Source organism: Branchiostoma lanceolatum, chromosome 4, assembly GCF_035083965.1.
Source record: "Branchiostoma lanceolatum isolate klBraLanc5 chromosome 4, klBraLanc5.hap2, whole genome shotgun sequence".
Taxonomy (NCBI): Eukaryota; Metazoa; Chordata; class Leptocardii; order Amphioxiformes; family Branchiostomatidae; genus Branchiostoma; species Branchiostoma lanceolatum.
In genome coordinates this window covers 17609945-17631946 of record NC_089725.1, presented here as the reverse complement: position 1 = coordinate 17631946, position 22002 = coordinate 17609945, and the positions used below count along the sequence as shown (strand labels likewise).

Below are 22002 nucleotides of genomic sequence, written 5' to 3'. Positions count from 1 at the left end.
AGATATCTTATATATATATATATCAGTGCATGGACGCCTCAAAGATTTGAACCAAGATTCGTGTTGATGGGAATCTGCTCATGTTAGATTATTATTGAAGAAAGTCAAAGCAGCTCTAGGCGCTTGTGTTGGGTTAGGCAAGGGTTAGGGCTTCTGCAACAAAATTGTAAACTTGCCGTATTTTTGTGTGCGATCTTCTCAAATATACTCTTGGTCCGCAGCGTCCTTTAGGTACAGAATAATCTCATTGTAAATTTGCATCAGATTTGAGTGATATTTCTGGCATGCTGAAGGAGAATTAGGACATTTGATTATTGCGATCTTTAGAACATCAGAGAACGGAAAACACACGATCCCTTGGGCGACCTGAATCCCTTTTGTGATCGACTCAAAGGGACCACTGGTCTTTTGTTGGTTTGTTATTCACCGCTTGCTAAAGACAAGTGTAATGAACTCATCGGCTGCTGCCTTGCTGACGGGTAACATTTTTCCTCGGAACAATCAATACCGCCGTGTAAGTGGGTTTATTTTAATCGAACCTGATACAGAACAATTGAACGACCCGAGGTCACAGATCCTGGTGAATAATTGATGTCTATCAGCCTTTTGTTCAGGGCAGGATACTGTACCTTTGAGCGCTGCACATTTATTCCCACTATCACTTACTTACTTCATTCAGCGTCAGTTTTTTACAGCACACTTTCGTCACATCACGATGGGAATTCGCGGAGGGACCTCCTAGCAGGTTGTTGCGCGGAAAACCACTTTTTCAGCTGTACTGAGCGGTGTTGCTACATAGCCACGTCGCTGCAAACCGTCAAAAGTGGCGGTCCCAAGCATGATAGGTCGGAGGTTCTTCTCCGAGTGGGAGGAGAGGCAGCAGAACGAAGAGGCCTTGGCGGAGGCCAGGCGACGGCGGGAGATGAGGGCGGTAACCACAGCCCTGGTGGTTCTCTCCAGCCTGACCATACTGGTGGGACTCGTGACGGTCGGATCGGGCATCGCCGCGGCCTTCCAGCCTGGCAACACGCTCGGGTCCGTGAACAGCCTGTCTGCTATCGCCTGCGGGTCCTGTGTAAGTTACAAGAAGTGCTATCCTGAGAATATCTAAATTACGATGATTTGTTACCAGTGAGCGTTATGTAGGGGACCAGAATACCATCTTTATTTGGTTGTAGCTGGCTCCAACGCTCGTATGTGAGCATGCAAGGATCTTTACTGCGAAAGTTGCAAACAGAGCCGACCTCAGGGATGGAGGCCAGCCTGTACATTATACTGATTTGCTTTTGTGCCAATCACCCTGTAATGCAGCCTGTGCTGGCTTAATTGCCTTCCAACGTTTCCGTGCCTTTCATGACTTTTTACAAGCATCAGAACCGTCTAGCTGGCACATTTCGACGGTACACTAGTCCGGCACGGCCTTTACATTGCGTCGAGCTATTTTTAACTCGACGGTGCGAATATAGTGATCGACAAAGCAAGTCCTGAGCTACTGGATTTTGTAGATAAAGGTGCTGCATTATTTATGTACATATGTCTCCAATCTATTGTCGATATCAGATGGAGTAATTTATGAAAGAGACATGATTACACCACTGTAACACTCTCTGTCTCAGCTCACAACATGTGTGATCATCACAGATCCGGGAGGAATGGTGAAATTGAGTTACAGCGAAGAGACTGAACAGCCTTTTAGTCAGCCAGAATCCAAATTCGCCTGTAACAGCTGAAACGCGTTCTGTTAATGCATTCAACTTAATTGCATGGAATGTTTTCACGCCTAACAATGTAACACTCTCAACTCGACGTGCCCGAGCCACGATTGTTTACCTGTTCTCACTGCAGCAAAAGCCATAAAAGTCATCAGTCCAGCTTTATACAACTAATGAAAGATCAGCTTACAAAACGTTCTTGATCTTGATTGTGCGCGCTATATGAACGCTTATAGCGACTTTGAAATGTAACATTTGACCATTTGTCGTGTATATGCCTTTTCATATTTAAACACTGTTTTGAACAAGCATAATTATGCACATTGCTTAGATTTACATTTAGATGAGAATTTGTAGTATATCGAACGATGTATCTCATGAGAGGATTATCGAGCGCATTAAGAAGGTTGGGAATTGTAATACCCAGTTCTCTGACCCAGCTATATGTTACACTGATCACGTTCTCACAGACATATACATGTGCTAGTGAAACAACTTATGCAGAATATTGTACACCCAATATGCTTTAACTGCCGAGTTGTTTACGATAGGGAACGTCCTCTGTGACGAAAAATCATCAATCTACATTATCACAATTATTTGATCACGTAGATTTCAAGGGGAAATATTTGATCACGTAGATTCAAAGGGGAAAAATCCAACTGAAATGAAAAGATACATATAGCAGATATGTCCAGGGGAAGAGCAAAAATTGTTGTAATTGAGATTTGAGAGTCATCGGGTTCTTCCTCAAGACTTCGTCCCTTGGCCGTTGTTCAAAATATACATGTCGCGTCATTCTGTGTTCTAGCAGTGTGGTCTCGAGGTAGGAGACCTTGACCCAGTCTTGAGAGCGGCAAGGGTACAACACAAATCTTTATTTGTTCAAACCAACATCGCACACACTCAGGGATTTGACTAAACTGACTTAGTATTTTGCACAGTCTAATTCATCAAGACCAGTACCATTGGCACTACGGCCTGGAAACGAAACAAAATATGGTCATTGTATGTGTTTGTTAAGGTGCATACTGAGGTGGCATTTTAACACAACCATAAATTGTTCATGCCAAAAAAATGGTGGCTTTAGTCAGTGTGTACAGACTGTCAAGTGCATTTCAAATTTTTGACAATGTATCAAAATTCAGCAAGGGTAGCAAAATATTGACCGAAAATTTCAGCCATGTTCCTTTTTCCACAGTTCTTGTTCAGTGGTGTCCTGGGCCTGGTGCATGTGGGCTGTAACAACTCCTCAGCCTGTCTGGTAAGCTGGGACTGTTTAACCATCGTTATGTGCTGTTATAGATCCCTAATTGTCCTTTTTGTTTCACTATCAACATGCTCTGTGGCACACCTCAGTTCATGAAACATTCATACCCTTTGTGGCTATTGTTCACCTTTGCACATTACCAACAAAAAAAAAGAAGTTAAAAAATCGGAATCATAAGTGACATTTTGTTCAATATTTGATCCCGACATTTTCACAGTTGGAATTTTAGGCTAGTCAACTGGGATGTGTTGCCAACTGGTAAATTGATCATTAAACTTTATGGGACTAGTACATAGTCATGTACATGTAGTCTTTTCCATGTATCATCTGCAGTAAGGATATATGTTCAAACCTCTGTTCTTGCACTGTACTTGCAATGTGCTTCTTATTTGCATGTACATGTAATTATAAGTGGATGCTAACTTTTCCCACTGTCAAAAAAATGAACTTCACATAGTAGTATCCAGTAACATAAATGTTTGTATTTCCCACTGACAGATTCTGTGCTTCACTGTGGGCTGCACCATCTCCCTCATCTTCAGCCTGGTGTACGTCCAGCTCCTCAGACTGTTTGTGGAAGATTTAGAGTCTGGGGAAATTCAACTCTTTGTTCCCACCAACTCCACCTTCCAGAAGGCAGTGACGGACCCTTTTGTGACGGTCGCTCTGGGAAAGACGTGTGTGGTGGCTGCTGGGATCGGCTGTGCCACCACCATCATCCTAACTTTCCTGGCCTGTAGGGTTGCTTCAGAGGAGAAGAGGCGACTGTTCATGTTGAGGGAGGGGATCGACATGACAGAACAGCCACATGATGAACAGGTTACAACATCTGCCATATGAGACCAACAGTGAAGCAGTTGGGGAATCACACCAACTTCTTCAGTTTCAAGTGAAGTATTTTGTGCCTGGACAAAGTCGAGTCATATCATCAACATGCACAAAGTGTATCTGCAATAAAGGACTCCATGACTGTTCATCTATAAAACTTTGTATTCTGGGAGAAACTATGCATGAACTTTGCCTTTATCTAGGGCTACTATGAATAATATTTACTCTCGTATTATGTACATCTCAGATAACCTTACCGTGCATGTCGCGGATCACGTAATATTACCTTGTAAATACAGCAAAACCAATGTAAATAAAACAAACATTTGTTAGTCAGTTGTGAATTTTTTTATTCTATCATAACTACAGCACTATGGATGAAATTAAGCATATATTTTAGAGTACTGTCTTGTATCAGTAGTTGTCTTGTATCAGTACTAAAATATTGCACAACCAAAAGAAAGTGTTTTACTTGCTAATTTCAACATGGATAAGGTACATGGCAGTTACTGTTAATTCATTTACTTTTGCAGGGACTGAATTTCACCGTAGAAGGGGAAAAAGGTTTTCACAATATCTTTAGTGCGTGGTTGAAACAATTCTGCAGTAATAGATTAGAAACGCATAGTTGTGGTGTCATGAATTCAAGGTGGACAGGTGAAAACCTAAAAAATAAAACGACCATGGACATTCAAAGGTTTACAGTATGTTTCCCAATGCCAAATGAGTCACAATAACTATAAGGTACAGGAAATGTTAATATATCTGTCATTTATTCTCTATTAATTTTGACAATGTATCTTTATTTGTGAAGTCCCCTACACCATCTGTCTGATTCTCTCCCACATCTTCTCATACATGGCTCGATCCTGCAGAACAAGGCAGAAAGAACGTACTTAGGACCAAAATAAACAAACAGGACAAACATTACAGACGTTCAACAGAAAGGACCAACCGGAAAAAAAACGGATAATCATTGCAGACTAGTGTTCCTTGTGCACAAATGCCTGAGGATTTTTCTATGCTCAACTACAGTAGAACCTGACAGTTAGAAAGCTTAAATGTTTTGCTTCCAGGGATTTTCATGACTTTTTACAAGTAAAGAATGATATGTCATAAATGTAATGTGTAGTAGATTCAGCTGATGTTTACATTTGAAATTGGAACATCCACAATCTAAATTTGCGATAGTGAAGGATTACAAATTGCCATTGCCTTTGTATACCATGCTAGAAAACGTAATTAAACTGGCTCAGTGGCAGGTGCTGAGGCAATGCAATGACAAGCTGCAATTGCTCATAATCATGTGTCATTTACAAATCCTCCGGGGAGCAGGGCCGGCAGTTGGAACTCAGCCTGATGAATCCTGCACTAATCCCCCACAGTGTGCGCTGCATGCTGCCTAAGGGGTTACGTGTCAATTGGCGAGCATGTGGCCATCTGTAAATCATCAGCTGACAGCTGAAGATAACACCTACATTACCCTGCTACCATTTTCAGAGATTTTCTTATAAGAAGAAAATGCATCATCTGGCCATGCACCTTTTCTGAAACGGAAGGCCTGACTTTCTGGAATGCCTTGTTGAAGTGTTGTAGGTTGATCCTGATATCACCAGGTGAAACCAAGTCTGTGCCAGGCGCTGTCCCTGAGAGCACCACAGACTCTCGTAAAGCGCTCATGGCAGCCTCGCGAACCAGAGCCGCCAGGTCTGCACCACTGTGGGGGGAGAACAACATCGGGACAATTCCGCTGTCAGAATGTAACAGCTGTGAACAGATATTAGACTAGCTCATATTATCTATGAGGATAGTTAAACAGTGGAATATAATTGCTGTCAGAATGTAACAGCTGTGAACAGATATTAGACTAGCTCATATTATCTATGAGGATAGTTAAACAGTGGAATATAATCTTAACACACTATCAGTTTTTAACAACAGTTATCAAATGGAAGGCTAATGAGATGTTCACAGTTCACTATTCAATTGAATAAGGTAATGAAGCTAAGAGGCGCTCTGGCTGGTTGATGCCTTACCAAACATCATGATGTTGACAGAAGGAGAACTGCATCATGCAAATTGCTCCTTGGGGGAAAGGCAATTAAGCTCTTGTTAGGATCAAAGACGTGCCATCAAAGGAGTCTGTTACATAACTGAGGCACAAAGTCACTTCATGTTCTTTCCTGGAGTCTTTGGCGGCATGTCGTATTACATAATGGTAAACCAGTTTAACAAAAATATATTCATGGCTTACAGGCTAATGCATTTTGTCTGTGGTAGCACGCTGACAACACAAGTTTTTAGAGTGACTGTTATGCAATGATGAACACTTAGGATGATAGATAATGATTAGATACAAGGTGAAGAATATGCAAAAGACAGTACATACGTGAAGTTGTTACACTGAGCATCTCTCGCTATAGATGCCAGGCAGACATCCCCATCAATGGGAGGTTTGGTGCCATGCTGACATTTTGGGGACAACATGGGCAATAGTAAGATTAAGAAGATATCAGTGATCAAGCAAAGACAATTCAACACAACTCCTTTCTTTGAGTCGATCAAGCATTTTAAACTACAATAAATTCATGTTTCAGAAGGCAGGTATACGTAGCAGAATCAGAGATACAATTCGCGATAAAAGGCCAGCTACAACAGACCTTTGTGATAGTGTTGAGAATAGCTTCCCTGTCTACTTCATTAGGTAGTCCAACAAACAGGAGCTTGTCCAGCCTCCCTGGCCGCAGCACTGCAGGGTCTATGATATCTGCACAAAGAAAGTGTGGCACTAATTAATGTAAGAAGATGTTGTTCAATATGAAGGAATAATATACTATTAGTATTTCTCAGTTTGTGTGGTTTGTGCCAATATAAACTTGAACTGTTTGAAAGAAATGCAGCTGCAGTTCCTGACCTGGCCTGTTGGTGGCGCCCATGATAAAGACCTGCTTACGAGCCTCCAGTCCGTCCATCTCGGTCAGTAGCTGGTTGACAACTCTGACTGCACCACTGGACTGTACAAAACAGGATGTCTTCGAATTAGTACACAAAGTAAAAGGGTATCATAGCTAATAATTAAAAAAGTTGAATTTACCTTCTTGACATAACAATACGATTTGACTGCAACACTCTAGCTTCAAACAGCAGCATATACATTCAAAAGATTTTGTTTCAAGTCATATGCATGTTTGACTCAATTACACTATTCAATGCAAAAACTTGGTTTCTTAACAGCTACTTTATAATTTACTTTCAAGCTATGAAAATTTGCAATACATTTTGGATCCCTTAAGATGCATGGTTGTGTATTGGCAGGGCAACTTAAATTGTGCCTGACACTTTCAGTGTTAACAACAGTACAGATCTCCCACCTCCCCAGCAGAAGATCTCCGGGGACACAAGGAATCCAGCTCGTCAAAGAAGATGACACAAGGTGCCGAGTTGCGTGCTCTCTGGAACACCTGTCTCACAGCCCTCTCACTCTCACCTACGTACTGCAGCACACAAAAAATATGTCATAGTTAGAAACAAAATCAGCATACGCAACCAAAGTAAAGCAAAGCAGAGCAAAACAAAACAAATAAAAGAATAGTAACATATCAGATCATTCACTGAGCATTTTACTCCTCTCCACTAGACAGGGTTACCATAAGAAAATAGAGTTGAAACAGTTCCTGTGACAAACTTTACCATGTTCAGGAGTTCTGGGCCCTTGACAGAGATGAAGTTGACCCCTGACTCATTAGCAATTGCCTTGGCCAGGAGAGTTTTCCCACACCCTGGGGGCCCAGCCAGCAGCACCCCTGGGGGGTTCACCAGGCCCAGGGACTCAAACTTCTCCCTGTGCTTCACTGGTGCCTGGAACACAAACAACACAGAAACATTATACGCCATGCTGGCTCACAGGACATTTGTAATGGATTCTCCAACAGGTATCCAGACAGAGTGAGTGAGGTTCACTCTAGACCTTGTATAATTGAACAAAAACAACATTGTTTTTTGATGCAAACATCATACAACCTCTCAATGTGATATTGTCCAGGGGCAAAACAATAAAAACAAATTCTTTTTTACTTCAATCTTTAGATTTAGATTTCAATGCACGATATCAGCTCCAACTATGTTATCTATATCATATCATATCATATACCATATATCAAGTTATGCTATCTTTCAACACCATTGTGTACATAGAACTGACCAGTATGGCCATGGTCAGCTCCTCCCTGATGTCCTGTAGGGCACCAATATCATCCCAGGTCACATCAGGGATGGTGGCAAACCCTTCTCGTTTAGCAGAGGGCTGCATGGTGGAAAGGGCAACCTGTACAAAACAACACACTGTTCAATGGAAAATACATTTAGCACTGTTTTGCAGCCCATAGTCAAAAACCTGGTCCCAACCTGGACAAGACAGTAAACAAATATAACAACATTGCTGGCTGCACGATTTACCTTTTCTAGAATTCTACAATGATTTGATCTTTCTGACCTGGAAGTCTTCCATCTGGATACTGAGGTTCTGCAGCTGCTCCTGTGTCAGTGGAGGCTGATCCTTCAACCAACTCAGCACTGTACGAGTCATGTGAAGGGAGAAGAAAGTAATGAAGCTTTTACTCCGACCAAGATCATTGATAAATTGGAGGCAAAGCCTTTTTCCTTACATTGGAAACCGTAAAATGAAAATGGCATTCAAAATCATTATAGCAGCTTTACATGTCAAAAATGCAGTTGAAACAACAGAATCATGTTCATTACCTGATATCCTTGTGTCTGCTGTCTGTACAGGCGCTTCCACAGGTAAAGTACCCGAATCCGCTTCCACAGGTAAAGTACCTGCATCAGGTGCTACATCTGCACCTGTAACAGTCACCTCACTGCTCTTTTTTCTTGCTTCCTCTTCACGTTCAATAATAATTCTGGGACAGAGTAAAATCAGTCAGACAACAGCACTGAAACCTTTGCTTCATATGCTAGATGACAAACTTACTGTCTTTCTGCAAATAGTAGAAACTTCAGGCAACATACCATACATAGTTTAAAATTTTGAAGGAGATATAGGAATAATTCTTCACTTGATTTCTCACTTGACCTGATGAGTCTTTCTTAAAAACACTCAACATTACTTCTGCAGCTGACAACTGAACAGGACAACTCAGTGTTTTATGTGATTCAGGTATATTGCATAACAATGAGCCTAACTGAGTCACACACAGTCCTTTCTTAATGATTAATAGCAGCCCAAATGCAACGTCCTACATCACCACAGACCTGTTAATAGCTGTCATGGCTGCCTCTCTGCACAGGGCACTCAGGTCAGCCCCCACATAGCCAGGTGTCAGGTGAGCCAGCTGACGGTAGCTGAAGCTGTCAGACAATCGCAGTTTCTGGCACAGAACCTGCAGAATCCTGACAGAGGGAAGGGGCATTACCTCTGTGTCACAAAATGCTTCAAAAGTACAATAGACAACCATTGGCATGTAATACCTTTCTGTCATAAGATGCTTCTGCAGTACAACCTTTGGCATGTAGGGGCTTTTCTAAATCTGAGATGTTGCTACTGTCTGACATAATAAATGTATATGGATGTCATGATAATGTATTGTTCAAAATGTTTCAGTCTAGTAGCAAGTAGTGGAGTACCCAGATACTAGAAAATCCCTGTTGTCTTACCCCTCCCGTGCCCTCTCATCAGGAATGCCCATGCAGATTTCCCTGTCAAACCTGCCTGCCCTCCTCAGAGCTGGGTCCAGGAAGTCAGGTCTGTTGGTGGCTCCAATCACCAGAACATGGGCACTGGTGTTGGCACTCAGATCTGTGCAACAACACATCAGGGACTGCAGTTATTATATCGTAGTGTGAAGATGTACAATCTTGTCTCTACTTTTATCATCTACTTACAATACATTATATCACATACAACAGGGGGAGGAGTAAAGGTGTAAAGACTGACCATCCATACAGGTGAGAAGTTGAGCCACAATCCTCCGTTCCATCTCCCGCTGGGCTGTCTCCCTCTTAGGTGTGATGGCATCGATCTCATCTATGAACAGGATACAGGGGGCACTGGCCTGCATATGGAAGAGTTACAAGCACAGGTTACCTCACGGTAAAACTGTATAGAAGTTACACAAAAAGCCACAAGAGGTGCTGCTACTGCATGCTGACAGGTATGTAGAAATCACTTACCACGGCTTTCTCAAACAAGTCCCTGACTTTCTCCTCAGACTCTCCAGACACCCCAGATACAATCTCAGTGGCAGCAATTTTCAGCAGGGGTAACTCAAGCTCCTGGGGGACAACATTAGCTTAAAAGCTGTTCATGACACAGATCTTTCCTTTCTTTATTTCATGACATGGATAAGACAAATCAATAAAACTATTGTGTATGCATGCATGATTACTTCATATCACATGTTGAAGGAACTGCCCAGAATTCCTCATGATTTAAGCTCAAAATTTTGAAGGGTTGAAATTAAATCCAAATGTAGGCCATTTGTAATGTTATCATTATTTATTTGACAAAGAATGAATCTCAATTATTCGATCTCTAGCCTTTTCCTGCATATTCACAGTTTTAAACTACAGTTTTTATGCTCAGACTTGAGAGTTTGTACCTACCCCAGCTATTGCATTAGCCAGCAGAGTCTTGCCACAGCCTGGGGGGCCATGTAGTAGGAACCCCCGGGGTGGGGTGACTCCTAACGTCTGGTACACCTCGGGGTGGCGCAGGTGAATCAGCAGCTTACACACCTCCTGCAGTAGAACAATAAGGGGGGTTACCTTATGTCTTTATCATGTAAATCATGTCATTCAGGATGGCCATACTCTAGCCCCCAGCATCATCAATGTGTATTGGATGTGTATATCAAAGGAATGAAAAACAAGATCTCAACTTAATATACATGGAACCTTCTTTGGGCACTCTATGACAACAAATTTCCATTTGTACACTGGGAGCACTAGAGAATAAACCTTAAACAAATATCTATCGAAGGAAACCTACCTGTAGGCAAGACTCAATACCCCCTATGTCTGCAAACTTGACTGTAGATTTCTGGACAGCTGGACCTGCACATCCCATGGAAAGAAGGGAGACATTGTCATGAATGAAAGTCAATCCACGAAGCTTTTATCATTCATAATCACTTACTAAACACACTTACTCTACTTCTTCTTTCTGCTTTATTATCTGACGAAATCGTACGATGAAAGGAACAGACAACCACCAGTACCTTTTGTACCATTTCCTTTCCTTTTCTTCCCAACTCCATCAGTCTCCTCTTCTGCTTTTCTCTTCAGCTTCCTTTTTGGAGTTGCCTCTTGTTGAACAGTTTTATCTGCTTTCTTTTCCTCATATGTCCATCTTGTAGATTCTTTCTTCCTGTCTACATCATCTTTAGTAACACCTTTGCTGGTATCTTTATCATCAATGTCTTTTGCAGTGGATAAACCAGGTTTATCACTTGCTTGTACAAGTGAACTTGGAGTTCTGTCTACAAACCAGGTCTGGGTAGGGGTGAAGTCTTGTGAGGCTGTGGAAGGGTTTACTGGGGTGCCAGCTGGGGTACTATTTACTGAGGCACCACCAGGGGTACTACTGGATGTTTTTCTGTACAAGTCCATCATAGAACTGTTCATCATATTGGTGTCCTGTTGGAACATTTAAGTAACAAAATTATGAGGAATCATGTTCGAATCTAGGAAACACCAAAAGCAAGTTTTACATATAATTCAAGTTACAGCACAGACAGTTTTAGCAGAGCCCTTTAGAATCTGTCATGTTCAAATCAGTAAACCATCCATTCTTCTTACCTGGTAATTTTCGTAATCTTCAATGTCCACAGAGAAGCTCCCACTGCTGCTGTCTTCTGACTGGTCCCCTTCTGATGAAATGTCATCACTGTGAAGAACATTTTCACATGCTATCATCCACACTTAATGTTGAATGTTCACAGTTTTCTTGTTACATGATTGTACACAAGATTTTTTAAAGCCATGTCCAAAAATCATGACACTACTTAGTAGTAGTGGCACCACAACTTAAGGTATGTAATTATCCGTTCTTTGAATAGAAAATGTACAAGGCTAATAACTTAGAGAATGACTTTTACAGCCACATTGTAACATAAGGACAGCTCTCTCTCACCTGTCCTCTGTCTTTTTCTCTGACACTGTCTCGGAACCTTCCTGTCTCTGGCTGAGATTCTGCTTCTGTTTGATCATGTCGTACACTGGATATCAACACACAAGTGATGTTGGGACATGATGTGCCTAAGATATGGTAACTCTTCCAAAGAGCAAAGTATTCATTATCAATAACTCTGCGATTGTAACTTTACCATGGTGTTTAAAAGAGCAAAGTAGAGAATCAAGCCTCCCTGAGACTTACCTTTGTGCACAGATGCTCTGAAAGCATTTTTCTTCCTTCTGCCATATTCACTGTGAGGTAGAATGAGCAAATAAATAGCAAAGTTTCAAGATCACTAGAAGTGTATGATCACTTGTTTTGAATAACATTGCATGAAATAAATCAATGGAGATTACATGGCAGGCTTTTACGTTCTATATTGTGATACAGGACGCAATGGTACAAAAATTATGTAACATTATATTTGTTGTGCTGTTGTTGATCTTTGCTAGACGTGGTCACATGGTGCTGCGTGATATTGTGCATCTCCTGATATGTATAACGAGGCAAAATGAAAACGATATCTGCCTGACCTGTATTTGACCTGCAGTTGTTCGGCCATGGTGGAGACATCTGCATGTTGTGCTCTGGGCAGACCATTCAGGTACTACGCAAGAACATTTAGAATATGGTGTGATTAAGACAGGCAGTAGTAACACGTTACAACTAAGGACTCTTTTGTTAAACTCTTTTCACCATTACGTTGATGTTGTTAAAAAAAGGAATTTCCAGTGCAATGTGTGACTGTAACGTTAACAGGTGACATGATAGGGAGATTTCACCTGCAACAGTGACAGATGGTGAAGCTAGCCGTATGCTCTGGAAATACTTAACGTTAGTGTACGTAAAAACGATTATAAATTTGTACCAGGTAGTGCCTCCAATACCATGTGGGGAGGGGGGTAGGTAACGTTAGGTGCATACCACATGTTATAAAAAAATAAACGAAGTTCACCTCGTGGACCCTTGCTACAAGTCGCTTGTCTGAGACATACCCTCCTCCATCCGCACCCCCCGTCAGGGACTTTTTCTTGCTCCTCATTGTAGATTAATGTGCAAGAAATGGATGCTTAAAGTTTACGAAGTCTTGCGCCAACTTTTCACCATGGGGGCAGCCATTTTGATGAAAAGAGTAGCAGACGAAAACGCCCCCTGGCAGGTGTTGATACTACTGCACAGCCACAACGTCGAAAAGATAGGGGGACGTGAGCAGAGCCCCGGCAGGTTCAAACTGCTTTTTCGGCGATCCGGGTCGTGATCAAGAGACTCAAGGGCGGCTGAAGTTGACAAGAAGGGCTACAGAGTCCCAGGAAAAGTCCACATCCATGATGGTGGGTATTAAGCAACGTTTATTGGGCTGAATGATAAGTGCCACGTCTGAAGACTATGGCCGAAACGCCCCCCTCCCACAGTTACCAACAACAACATCTAGTACGAATAGCTGTCAGTGCCTCTCACTGTTAAATATAAAGCATAATCAGATTAAGGATTCTACTTAAGATTTAAATCATGTCATGTCACTGAAGTTGTTTCCATTAGTGTTTTCCTGAGACAGACTAAACCTAGGTTAACAATGCCCATTAACTGTTACCATACAGGTGTCTGTGATGTTACCTTATAAAGCATGTGTTAGCATTTTGCCTTGTTTATGAGAAGTCAGGGAATCCATTTCTGTCTTTTTACATTCAAAGGAAATGACAGACATTGTGTGAATGTCAGATAAAGCTCAAAATGAATACAAGAGTACATTCATAACAACAAGACATTACTTCACTTCAATTTTTCTCACTTTCCATTTGCTTAGGATTTCTCCAAGTTTTCTGATGACAGCTTTGATGTCAAAGACTGGGTGAACGCAGCTTTCAGAGCACAGCGAGACTCTCCAGGAAACAAAGATGTGGGTAACATTTCATCATAAATATATTTTCGTCCCATTTGATGCCCAGAATGCTCGAAAAATTGCCTCTTACATTTTGTACTTTCTTTAAGCTTGTGTAATGTTATAATGTTAACGTTACAATTAATTGAACACAAGGAATTTTCTGTACAAATATTGATGACGAGTTCTGATTGCCCTCCAGGCTCATGCTGCAACATTAGTGATGAAGCTACAGCTTTTCATTCAGGTGAGTCACACTTAACATTAGTACATATATTATACTCAGTAACTTCTGTTTCACTGTTTGTGTCATAAAACACAATGGCTTTTAAAAACTGCGCCAATAAGTGCACTGCTACCCCTGAACACTTTACCCCAACTAAGGGGTATTGTTCAGTACTAGTACATAAACAAGAACAAGTATCAAATAAGTCAAACATTTTGTAGAGGCAAGGATTAGTGGTGTGCAAGGTGTGAGTAGTCACTAAGTGTTTACAATGCAGACTCTAAGATATAGTCTATAGTATTGTAAGGATACTAATCATCAATAGTGGACTCTTACAATTGTATACGTCCTGTCCATTTCTGGTAATAACCGCAGGAGGTGAATAACTCACTGGAGGAGATCAGTCAGCAGGCGCTCACCAACCTGCCCAGGTCAGTACTGGAACATACTGGGGCTCTTACTCAGTTAAAATGTCTGTATGAGCTTTGCAATTTCTAGTTTCCCTATGATTATAAGGTTGAATTTTGGTCAAGGTTCAGTGCATTATAGTAAGTCTGACACAAGACATATTTCTAGGGTGATCAGGGAGACAGAAGCAGTGAGACAGGAGGCAATATTTCTCAAGGAGCAGATGATGATGGTCAAGGAGGATATAAGAAAGGTTCTTTTCATTTCATACATGATTTTGAAATATAAGACATATGTACATAGTTCTATATCAATCAGCTAGTACATGTATATGTGGCTTTTGGTGAAACACAAAAGCATTAAGTAAACCCAAATATATGATTATGAATAAAGCAACAAATCCCTGCAGCAACAAAGCCTTGCAGAATGATTAAGTTGCATCTTGATTTCCAGGTTGAGGAGAACACAGCTCATTCTATGAAGGTTCTTGTGGAACTGGATGCCATCAAGTCCAGGATACAGTCCATGTCAGTAGCACTCGAGGTAAATGGATTTGACACAACACTTCTTTATGATGTCCTAAGCTAATTGTGGCTCATTATCATGTTATGTGACCTTTAGAATGATGAATTGTTTTTCTTATATCTCTCCCATCCTGTCATTGAAGATGTACAAAGGTATTATTACATGTCGCCTAATGTTTTCTTGCTGTCACCTCTTCTCTACTCCCCAGGAAGCAGACAACTGGACCAAACTGTCAGCAGATGTGGAGGAGGTGTTCCAGTCTCAAGATGTACATGCTGTAGGTCACACATATCTATATTCTAGAAATAAAAATCAGCAAGTGTTGATTTGATGTTGCAATTAATAGGATTACCACAAAACAAATTGTCCTTTTGGCTATCAGTATATACAGGAAATCTTTCTTGAATAGTGCAAATAAAAAGTAGGCTCTATTTTGTTTGAAAAGAATCCTGAAGATTCTTAATAATTCGCAAATCTTAATGTCATAATGACAAGTAATACAAGTATGTACTATCTTTTCAGATCTCATCTCAACTCGTCAAGATGCAGAAAAGCTTGGTGAGATTATCTAATATATATTTTGATAGATTGTTTTATTTCCAGTGAGTGGTTCTTAGTACTGCAATATTTCATATTTTTGTTTTAGAGAACATGAGCTGTTGACTATGCTGTTATCTGATTTTCCCCTGTAGAAAATGCTGTCGGACACAGCTGACTATGAGGACCGCTGTTCCCATCTGGAAGGTCTGAAGAACAGACTGGAGGCTGTGGTCAGTCCACAACTGGTGGCTGCCTTCAACTCTCACAACCTGGGTAGGCACAACATTACAAACAATAAAATACATGTATGTACGTGCTGTATTTAGGGCTGTTCAGTGTAATATTGGTGTGCAATTTATCATTCCTGTTTTTTAGACTGCACTGTTAGTTGCAGAATAGCTTTCATTTGTGTTGATTGAATACTCAGTATGAATCACCAATACTAGGTACTGGTACTTAGAACTACTTAGTAAAATCAAATAAGGAGGATTTTGTGCTGAATAATGTAATAATCTGCTGGTGTCTTTACTCTCCACAGAGTCTGCCCAGATGTATGTGAGGATATTTTCGGACATTGAAAGACTGCAGAACCTGCAGAGCTACTACTTCAAATGTCACAAGGCAAGAGCATCTATTGTTTCCCATGTCTTGCTATACAGTATAATGCCAGTTAGTTTTACGAGGTTAACTTTTTCCATATTTTCATATCATTGTTTTGTCATCTATCTTACAAAATACGTCCAGTAGATTCACAAAAAGAATTTCATGATAACTTTGTGAACTTTTATATCATTTCTTTGCAGGCCACTCTGCTCCAGTCGTGGCAGGACATTGTGAACATTGATCCTAACCAGAGTCTACAGGACACCCTGCCTAAACTGTACGACCAACTCCTGTCTACATGGCAAAGTGAGGTTAGTTCTGCAAAGTGATTGGCAACGTTTGGATCTTTGAACCTCCAAATCCTTTTTACTTCAGGTAAATCATCTCATTGTGGTATTGAGTGTGAGATGAAAAACACAACAAAACCTTCTGGAGGCAAATCGTTAGATCCGTGAGGTCATGGAAATTTTCAACAGTTTACACCTACAGTGTTGGTGTAAGTATAAAGAATCAGCCATCACAGTTATGCATTGACCAGAATGTAAAACATATGTTGTTGATATCTTCTTCAGGTGCAGTGGTGTAACCAGGTGTTCAGTGAACCTGTGAATGTGACGGCGACCCTGGTGATCCAGGTGCTGTACTCCTTGGAGCCGTCCCTCCCGGCCTGTATACAGGCTGCCCTGGAGGACACGCCCAGTCAGCTTAACACTCTCATCAGTCTGCGCCAGGTCAGGGGAGTCACAGCTGTCACTTCATAGCCTGGAATCCAAACCTATTATAGCTCCTGAGTCTCTTCTGTACTCTCTGTTTACTAATTTGTTTACTAATAACATGCCATTGGTTATACATGTATGTAATTTTAAAGGCTGTCCATTAACAAATCTGTTGATTCCTTTTAAAAGTTTTAATATGTTGTTTTGTAATGTTTTGCAGATCACAATGAGGTTTGCAAAAAGCATTGAAGCATCACTAGAGAAGACATCAGGTAACACACTAGTTATGACTACTAGTATTTCTTCATCACTGCATTCATGGAACTTCTCAGATTTTAAAATTATGAAGATTCGAAATTATGAAGACTCCAAAATTTGTTTTAAAAAAACAGCCGCAGGGCAAACTAAACTGCCATGCTAGTCATTTCAGGCATTGTAGGATCAGTTAGCTGTACTGCCTGATGAATAATTTAAATCCAGTTTTAACACATCAGAATATATCACCTCCCAATGCAATATGCATGCCAAGTAAACATTGTTACATGTACTTGTATCTTATTGCTGTGTTGTACCAGGCACCTACAATGAAGATGTGATCACCCAGCTAGTGAGGACCATCCACAGCCCCTACCTGCCGTACTTGCTACAGTACAGTACACTACAGGAACAACACCTCAACGACCAGCTCAGGACCGTCCATCTGGTCTGTATCTATTGGGAGAACAACAGTGCTCTATTCTATAGGAAGAGAAATAGCTTCAAAATGTGCACATAAAGCATGTGCCTGAGCACAAGCACTGTCAATCATTGCATCTTGTACTTAAGTTGTCAGAGGCTTTCCACTGTTTGATGCATTGGTCACATATATACAGTATATCAAACTTTACTTTAAGTCTCTTCAGAATCCACATTTTTCTTCCATATATATATACACATGTATAACAAAAACCTGCCCAGCAACTGTTTCTAATCTGTTTATGATTTTCCCCCTGATTGCAGGAGACAGAACAACAGGAGGTGATCGACTGTGTGCGGCTGATGGGGCAGTCTGTCAGTAAACTCTACAGTATTGCAAACTCCGTAAGTCCTGGTGTTCTGAGAAATTTTGTTTTTTTGTTTTTGCCCCATGGCATCAAAGTAAATGTCTAGTGTCATTGGATTGCAAATTCTTAACTCTGTTGAGCATTTATGATGACTTCCTGTAAACATACACGTTTCCTTGGTCCACAACAGGCTGTGGAACAGTGTATGGCCTTCACCTCAGGCTGTGGAGTGTGTGGACTGCAGAAGGCTCTGACTGTGAGTACCAACTTGTTGGAACGTTCCTATATTTTAGATATGGATGTGGTTATGAGAATGTGATTTTTAAATACTCTATGCAGTACCAGTAGCACCAGTAATGACACACAGTTGTAATTACAACATTTCCTTGCTTGCGCATTGCCAACTAATCAAGAGTATGGTTGACAATCAGACATTATACTGGACAACAATTGCTGAAAATCTATGGTTATGTTTGAAATGGTCTTGTACAAAGACGACCTGTTCTTGTTCAGTTAATGTAACAGCAATAACATGTACATGTATGTTCCTCATCAACAGGCATACTTCACTGTGTACACCTCTGAGTTCATCCGAGTACTACAGGCCTTGAGAGTGAAGTGCAACATTGATGAAGTTAAAGTGTCCTCAGGAGAGATAAAGGAGGACTGGACTCTCTTCCAACATGCACTCAGGATCCTGCAAACCTGTGGTCAGTAATGTTTGAAAAATGTCAGTTATGTGAACATGTAAAGAATGACTATTTGGATCTATTTTTGATACAAAGCCTGTTAAGGTGCCTTTTCATATTAGAAACAAGCAATACCAAAGGCTGAGATATTTAATGGAATTGGCACTCAAATATGGTTTGCATTGGGTGGAAAGGTGGATGCAAAAATGATAGGTCAGATCTTCAAATCAATTGATATTATCACACATGAAGAAGAGAGTTGAAAGAATCTACACTACTGTATTGTTCTTGTCTTGTCTTGTCCAGGTGACCTCCTCCTCCATCAGAGAGACTTCCAGGACCAGCTGTGTGTGGCAGTGCTGGAGCACACTGAGGCTCTGCAGGACTCCAGGTCTGACACATGTTCTTAAACAGCGTAAAGTCTGCAATGTTTCTCTTTAGCTGTGTCCTGTATGTAATGGTGGTTGAATCAATCCATTATCCATTCCATAGGACCAGATGCTTGGTCAGACAGACAGACAGACAGCTAGATAGTTGGTTGGTCAGTTGGTCAGATGGATGGTGGGTCAGACATGGTCACCTCTACCGGCTTAAGATTGTCATGACATGATTGTCTTGTCCATGTCCACAGTACGCAGGAGAAGCCCAGTCGCTTCCAGCACTACAACTACCTGAGTGTGGACAGCCCAACAGAGTATGATCTACTGATGGGAACTGTCACAGGACTGAGGGAAGGTAGGTCTGGGAAGGATAATTTACTGAAATTTCACAGGGTTTTAAGTGTATATGGTTGATAGCAAAGTAGAAAATTGAACAGCTTGGAATATGGAGCATGTGTTGAATGTATACAGCAGCATTCAATCCAAGGATTTCTCCTAAGACACTGTAAAGATGGTTTGTTTTTCTGTGTTTCGAGCAAAATCAATATACTGTCACTGTCATGTCATCTGATTTTCTCATGTACACCTGTCTGGGGTATTTAAGGCAATTTTGCATCCAATCACAGAGCAACTCATGAAATTCAGTGTAAAATGTGAAGTCAACAATGTTTTCCTGTGTTGTTTGTCCAGGCCTGGTGGAAGACCTGCTGTGTGATGTAACTGAGGCTGTACAGAAGCTGAATGAACATGCTCACAAGTTTGCCTTTGACATTGTCTTCTGCCAGCTCCAACAGCAGCTAGCAAATGTACATTCCAAGGAGGTCAGTATGTCTGCAGGAACGATGGTTTATGTCTTGTGGGTTGGGACAATCATTGATAACAGTATTTTTTGACCAGGCAAATTTGTTGACATCTTCATTTCACAAACTGATTGCTTTATTGCTATGAGTTTTGACTCAGTGACTTACAATATTTGTCACATATCAAATCACCAATCTTGTGATCTAGTGTTTTGAAGAGTATTTACATAATTTTGTTGTCCTTGTAGATTTGGGGTTCAGATGCTGCAGGAGGTGAAGTCTTACCAAGTTTCAGTCTGTCTCCAATGGAGTACATCACCAAGGTAACTTCTCAAGGATTGCCCTATAATTGTTCAAAGTAGCCAGCCAAAAAGTAGTGACAATCCTTTTGTAATAGAAACTGAAGAAACCGAGTAGAAGGCAAGTATATATACATGTATGTTAAGCCCTTTAAAAGTCCTTAAAATGGTAATGAGGATTTTAAATTATTGCATTCAAAAGTTCAATATAACAGGGCATGATACTATGTAATTACCATTGCTAACATCAACAGTATGTAAGTCATGTAAGTTTATGTTGTGATTAAGATAGTGTATGACTGTAATATTAAGGAGACTGTTATCTAACAGATAGGACAGTACCTGATGACCCTCCCCCAACAACTGGAGCCATTTCATCACCAAGACAACCCCGCCCTGGAGGCTGCACTGCAGGCTGGGAAACTGCCTTTCCAGGACAAGAATGGTGAGACTTTTAGGTCTGATTCTTGTCACGTAAAGTTTTAATAAACACAACAATTTCTAACACTTACAACATCTGTCGTGCTGTTAATAAGTGTTTTTATGAATGTTTGATTGCAGAGACCCATGAGGTTGACCATGTTGCTGACTTCTGGCTGGGGTCCATAGCAAGGGGAACCATGCTGACATACTTGGAGGCCATCTTAAAGATACCCAAAATGACTGACTATGGCCGTAAGCAGCTGGCTGCAGACATTGGTGAGTATTCCAGTACAATGTTTGATATTAAATGAATGTCAGTTTTGATAGTTGATGGTCACTGCTTCCTCCCACCTTGTTCTGTCTGCTGGCCTAGATTCACAAGCTTATTTTACAAGCTCTACAACAGCAGGTTCAATTTACAGTTGTATTTTAAAGTGCATTTAATGCATGTGTGAACATCATAACACGACTGATGTTTCACTTGAGTTGAAGTTAAGTTACAGAAATGTAATGACGTGTACTTGAACCCCCACAGACTATGTTTGCAATGTTCTGGATGCCCTTGGAGTCCCGGCCAACAAGGATCTGAAGGGTGTAGCAGCATTACTGCAGGCTTCATCCACAGAGTATGTGTTTCTCCTTTGTTGGTCTAGTCTGATTTATACAAATGTCAAATTGTCATAGCATTGTGATGTGGTTCTAGGGGTGTCGTTTAATCTACTACCTCATACAATGTATAACATTAACATTGGCTAATGAGACCTGGAGCCCACCGTTCTATATGAATCTGGAACATCCCAGAATAAAGACTGACCCACCATATGTATGTACAACTTGCAGTGGTCTGAACTTGCTTGATGTTGTATGAAGTAAATTGTAATCAACTTAAAAATGAATTGCAGATGTAAAATTCCATCATATCTTGTTTCAGGTTTGATGATGTTTCCAAGGATTGCCCACCAAAAGTCGTCAACATCGTCAAAGCCATGAGAATGGTGTAATGCTGCCTCTTGTTGTTTATCCTTAGATGAAGGATTTATACTGTAAAAAGTGTTTACAGCTCAAACCGTTTGAGCCACCAACATTCCCCTGCTTACTAGACTGACATATCTATCTTAAAAGTGTTTTCTTGGTGTATGTTTGGCTAGCACAAACATGCTATCATCATACTGTGACACCATCTTCATTAACGTTATATATATATGGTGTCAGCCGATGCATACATTGTACCAGGGTATAAGGTGTACATAGAATTTCAATAAAGATGTATCATATCACACACTGTATGACTGATTGTGATTTTTGTTTGTATTTACATATGGGTGTTCTATTGTCTTCCTGTATTTGCAACAACTTTATGACAAGTCCATAAATTATGTTGTATTCATGTCACAGTGCAAAATAAAAGATTTCATGACCGGAGCAAAATTTGAGTAAAGACTATGCAAATATCCCATGATTCATATCAGG

General features: G+C 40.8%; 3 protein-coding genes across 3 annotated transcripts; 2 read left to right on the top strand and 1 right to left on the bottom strand.

Annotated features, from left to right (window-relative positions):
* The first annotated feature begins 151 nt into the window (after positions 1-151).
* Positions 152-4146, top strand: LOC136433015 (transmembrane protein 196-like). The gene is made up of 3 exons (XM_066424760.1): positions 152-1075; positions 2914-2976; positions 3481-4146. The coding sequence occupies exons 1-3, from the start codon at positions 839-841 to the stop codon at positions 3820-3822; spliced, it is 642 nt and encodes a 213-aa protein (XP_066280857.1). The 5' UTR covers positions 152-838; the 3' UTR covers positions 3823-4146.
* LOC136433008 (nuclear valosin-containing protein-like) lies at positions 3955-13141 on the bottom strand. The gene is made up of 22 exons (XM_066424749.1): positions 12957-13141; positions 12535-12608; positions 12203-12252; positions 11960-12044; positions 11626-11713; positions 11046-11463; positions 10817-10881; positions 10432-10566; positions 10000-10101; positions 9764-9881; positions 9484-9625; positions 9082-9219; positions 8569-8729; positions 8303-8382; positions 8012-8134; positions 7501-7668; positions 7182-7304; positions 6725-6824; positions 6471-6577; positions 6200-6276; positions 5353-5527; positions 3955-4679 (listed from the first exon to the last, which is right to left on the bottom strand). The coding sequence occupies exons 1-22, from the start codon at positions 13041-13043 to the stop codon at positions 4629-4631; spliced, it is 2667 nt and encodes an 888-aa protein (XP_066280846.1). The 5' UTR covers positions 13044-13141; the 3' UTR covers positions 3955-4628.
* A 27-nt stretch (positions 13142-13168) lies between these two features.
* On the top strand, positions 13169-21809 carry LOC136433009 (conserved oligomeric Golgi complex subunit 7-like). Its single transcript, XM_066424751.1, has 25 exons — positions 13169-13332; positions 13806-13898; positions 14083-14127; positions 14482-14537; positions 14683-14767; positions 14968-15057; positions 15248-15316; positions 15562-15597; positions 15732-15852; positions 16118-16200; positions 16383-16493; positions 16755-16913; positions 17119-17170; positions 17474-17601; positions 17898-17978; positions 18132-18197; positions 18501-18651; positions 18937-19021; positions 19262-19365; positions 19701-19831; positions 20059-20133; positions 20440-20554; positions 20671-20808; positions 21068-21158; positions 21464-21809. The coding sequence occupies exons 1-25, from the start codon at positions 13327-13329 to the stop codon at positions 21531-21533; spliced, it is 2241 nt and encodes a 746-aa protein (XP_066280848.1). The 5' UTR covers positions 13169-13326; the 3' UTR covers positions 21534-21809.
* Positions 21810-22002: the final 193 nt, after the last annotated feature.

Coding starts and splice junctions, on each gene's coding strand:
- LOC136433015 (XM_066424760.1), top strand. CDS start 839: ATGATAGGTCGGAGGTTCTTCTCCGAGTGGGAGGAGAGGCAGCAGAAC. Junction 1,076..2,913: donor CTATCGCCTGCGGGTCCTGT/GTAAGTTACAAG, acceptor CTTTTTCCACAG/TTCTTGTTCAGTGGTGTCCT. Junction 2,977..3,480: donor ACAACTCCTCAGCCTGTCTG/GTAAGCTGGGAC, acceptor TCCCACTGACAG/ATTCTGTGCTTCACTGTGGG.
- LOC136433008 (XM_066424749.1), bottom strand. CDS start 13,043: ATGAGGAGCAAGAAAAAGTCCCTGACGGGGGGTGCGGATGGAGGAGGG. Junction 11,464..11,625: donor AAGATTACGAAAATTACCAG/GTAAGAAGAATG, acceptor ATGTTCCAACAG/GACACCAATATGATGAACAG. Junction 5,528..6,199: donor GCTCAGTGTAACAACTTCAC/GTATGTACTGTC, acceptor CTCCCCCCACAG/TGGTGCAGACCTGGCGGCTC.
- LOC136433009 (XM_066424751.1), top strand. Junction 15,853..16,117: donor CTTCAACTCTCACAACCTGG/GTAGGCACAACA, acceptor TACTCTCCACAG/AGTCTGCCCAGATGTATGTG. Junction 16,494..16,754: donor TGTCTACATGGCAAAGTGAG/GTTAGTTCTGCA, acceptor TATCTTCTTCAG/GTGCAGTGGTGTAACCAGGT.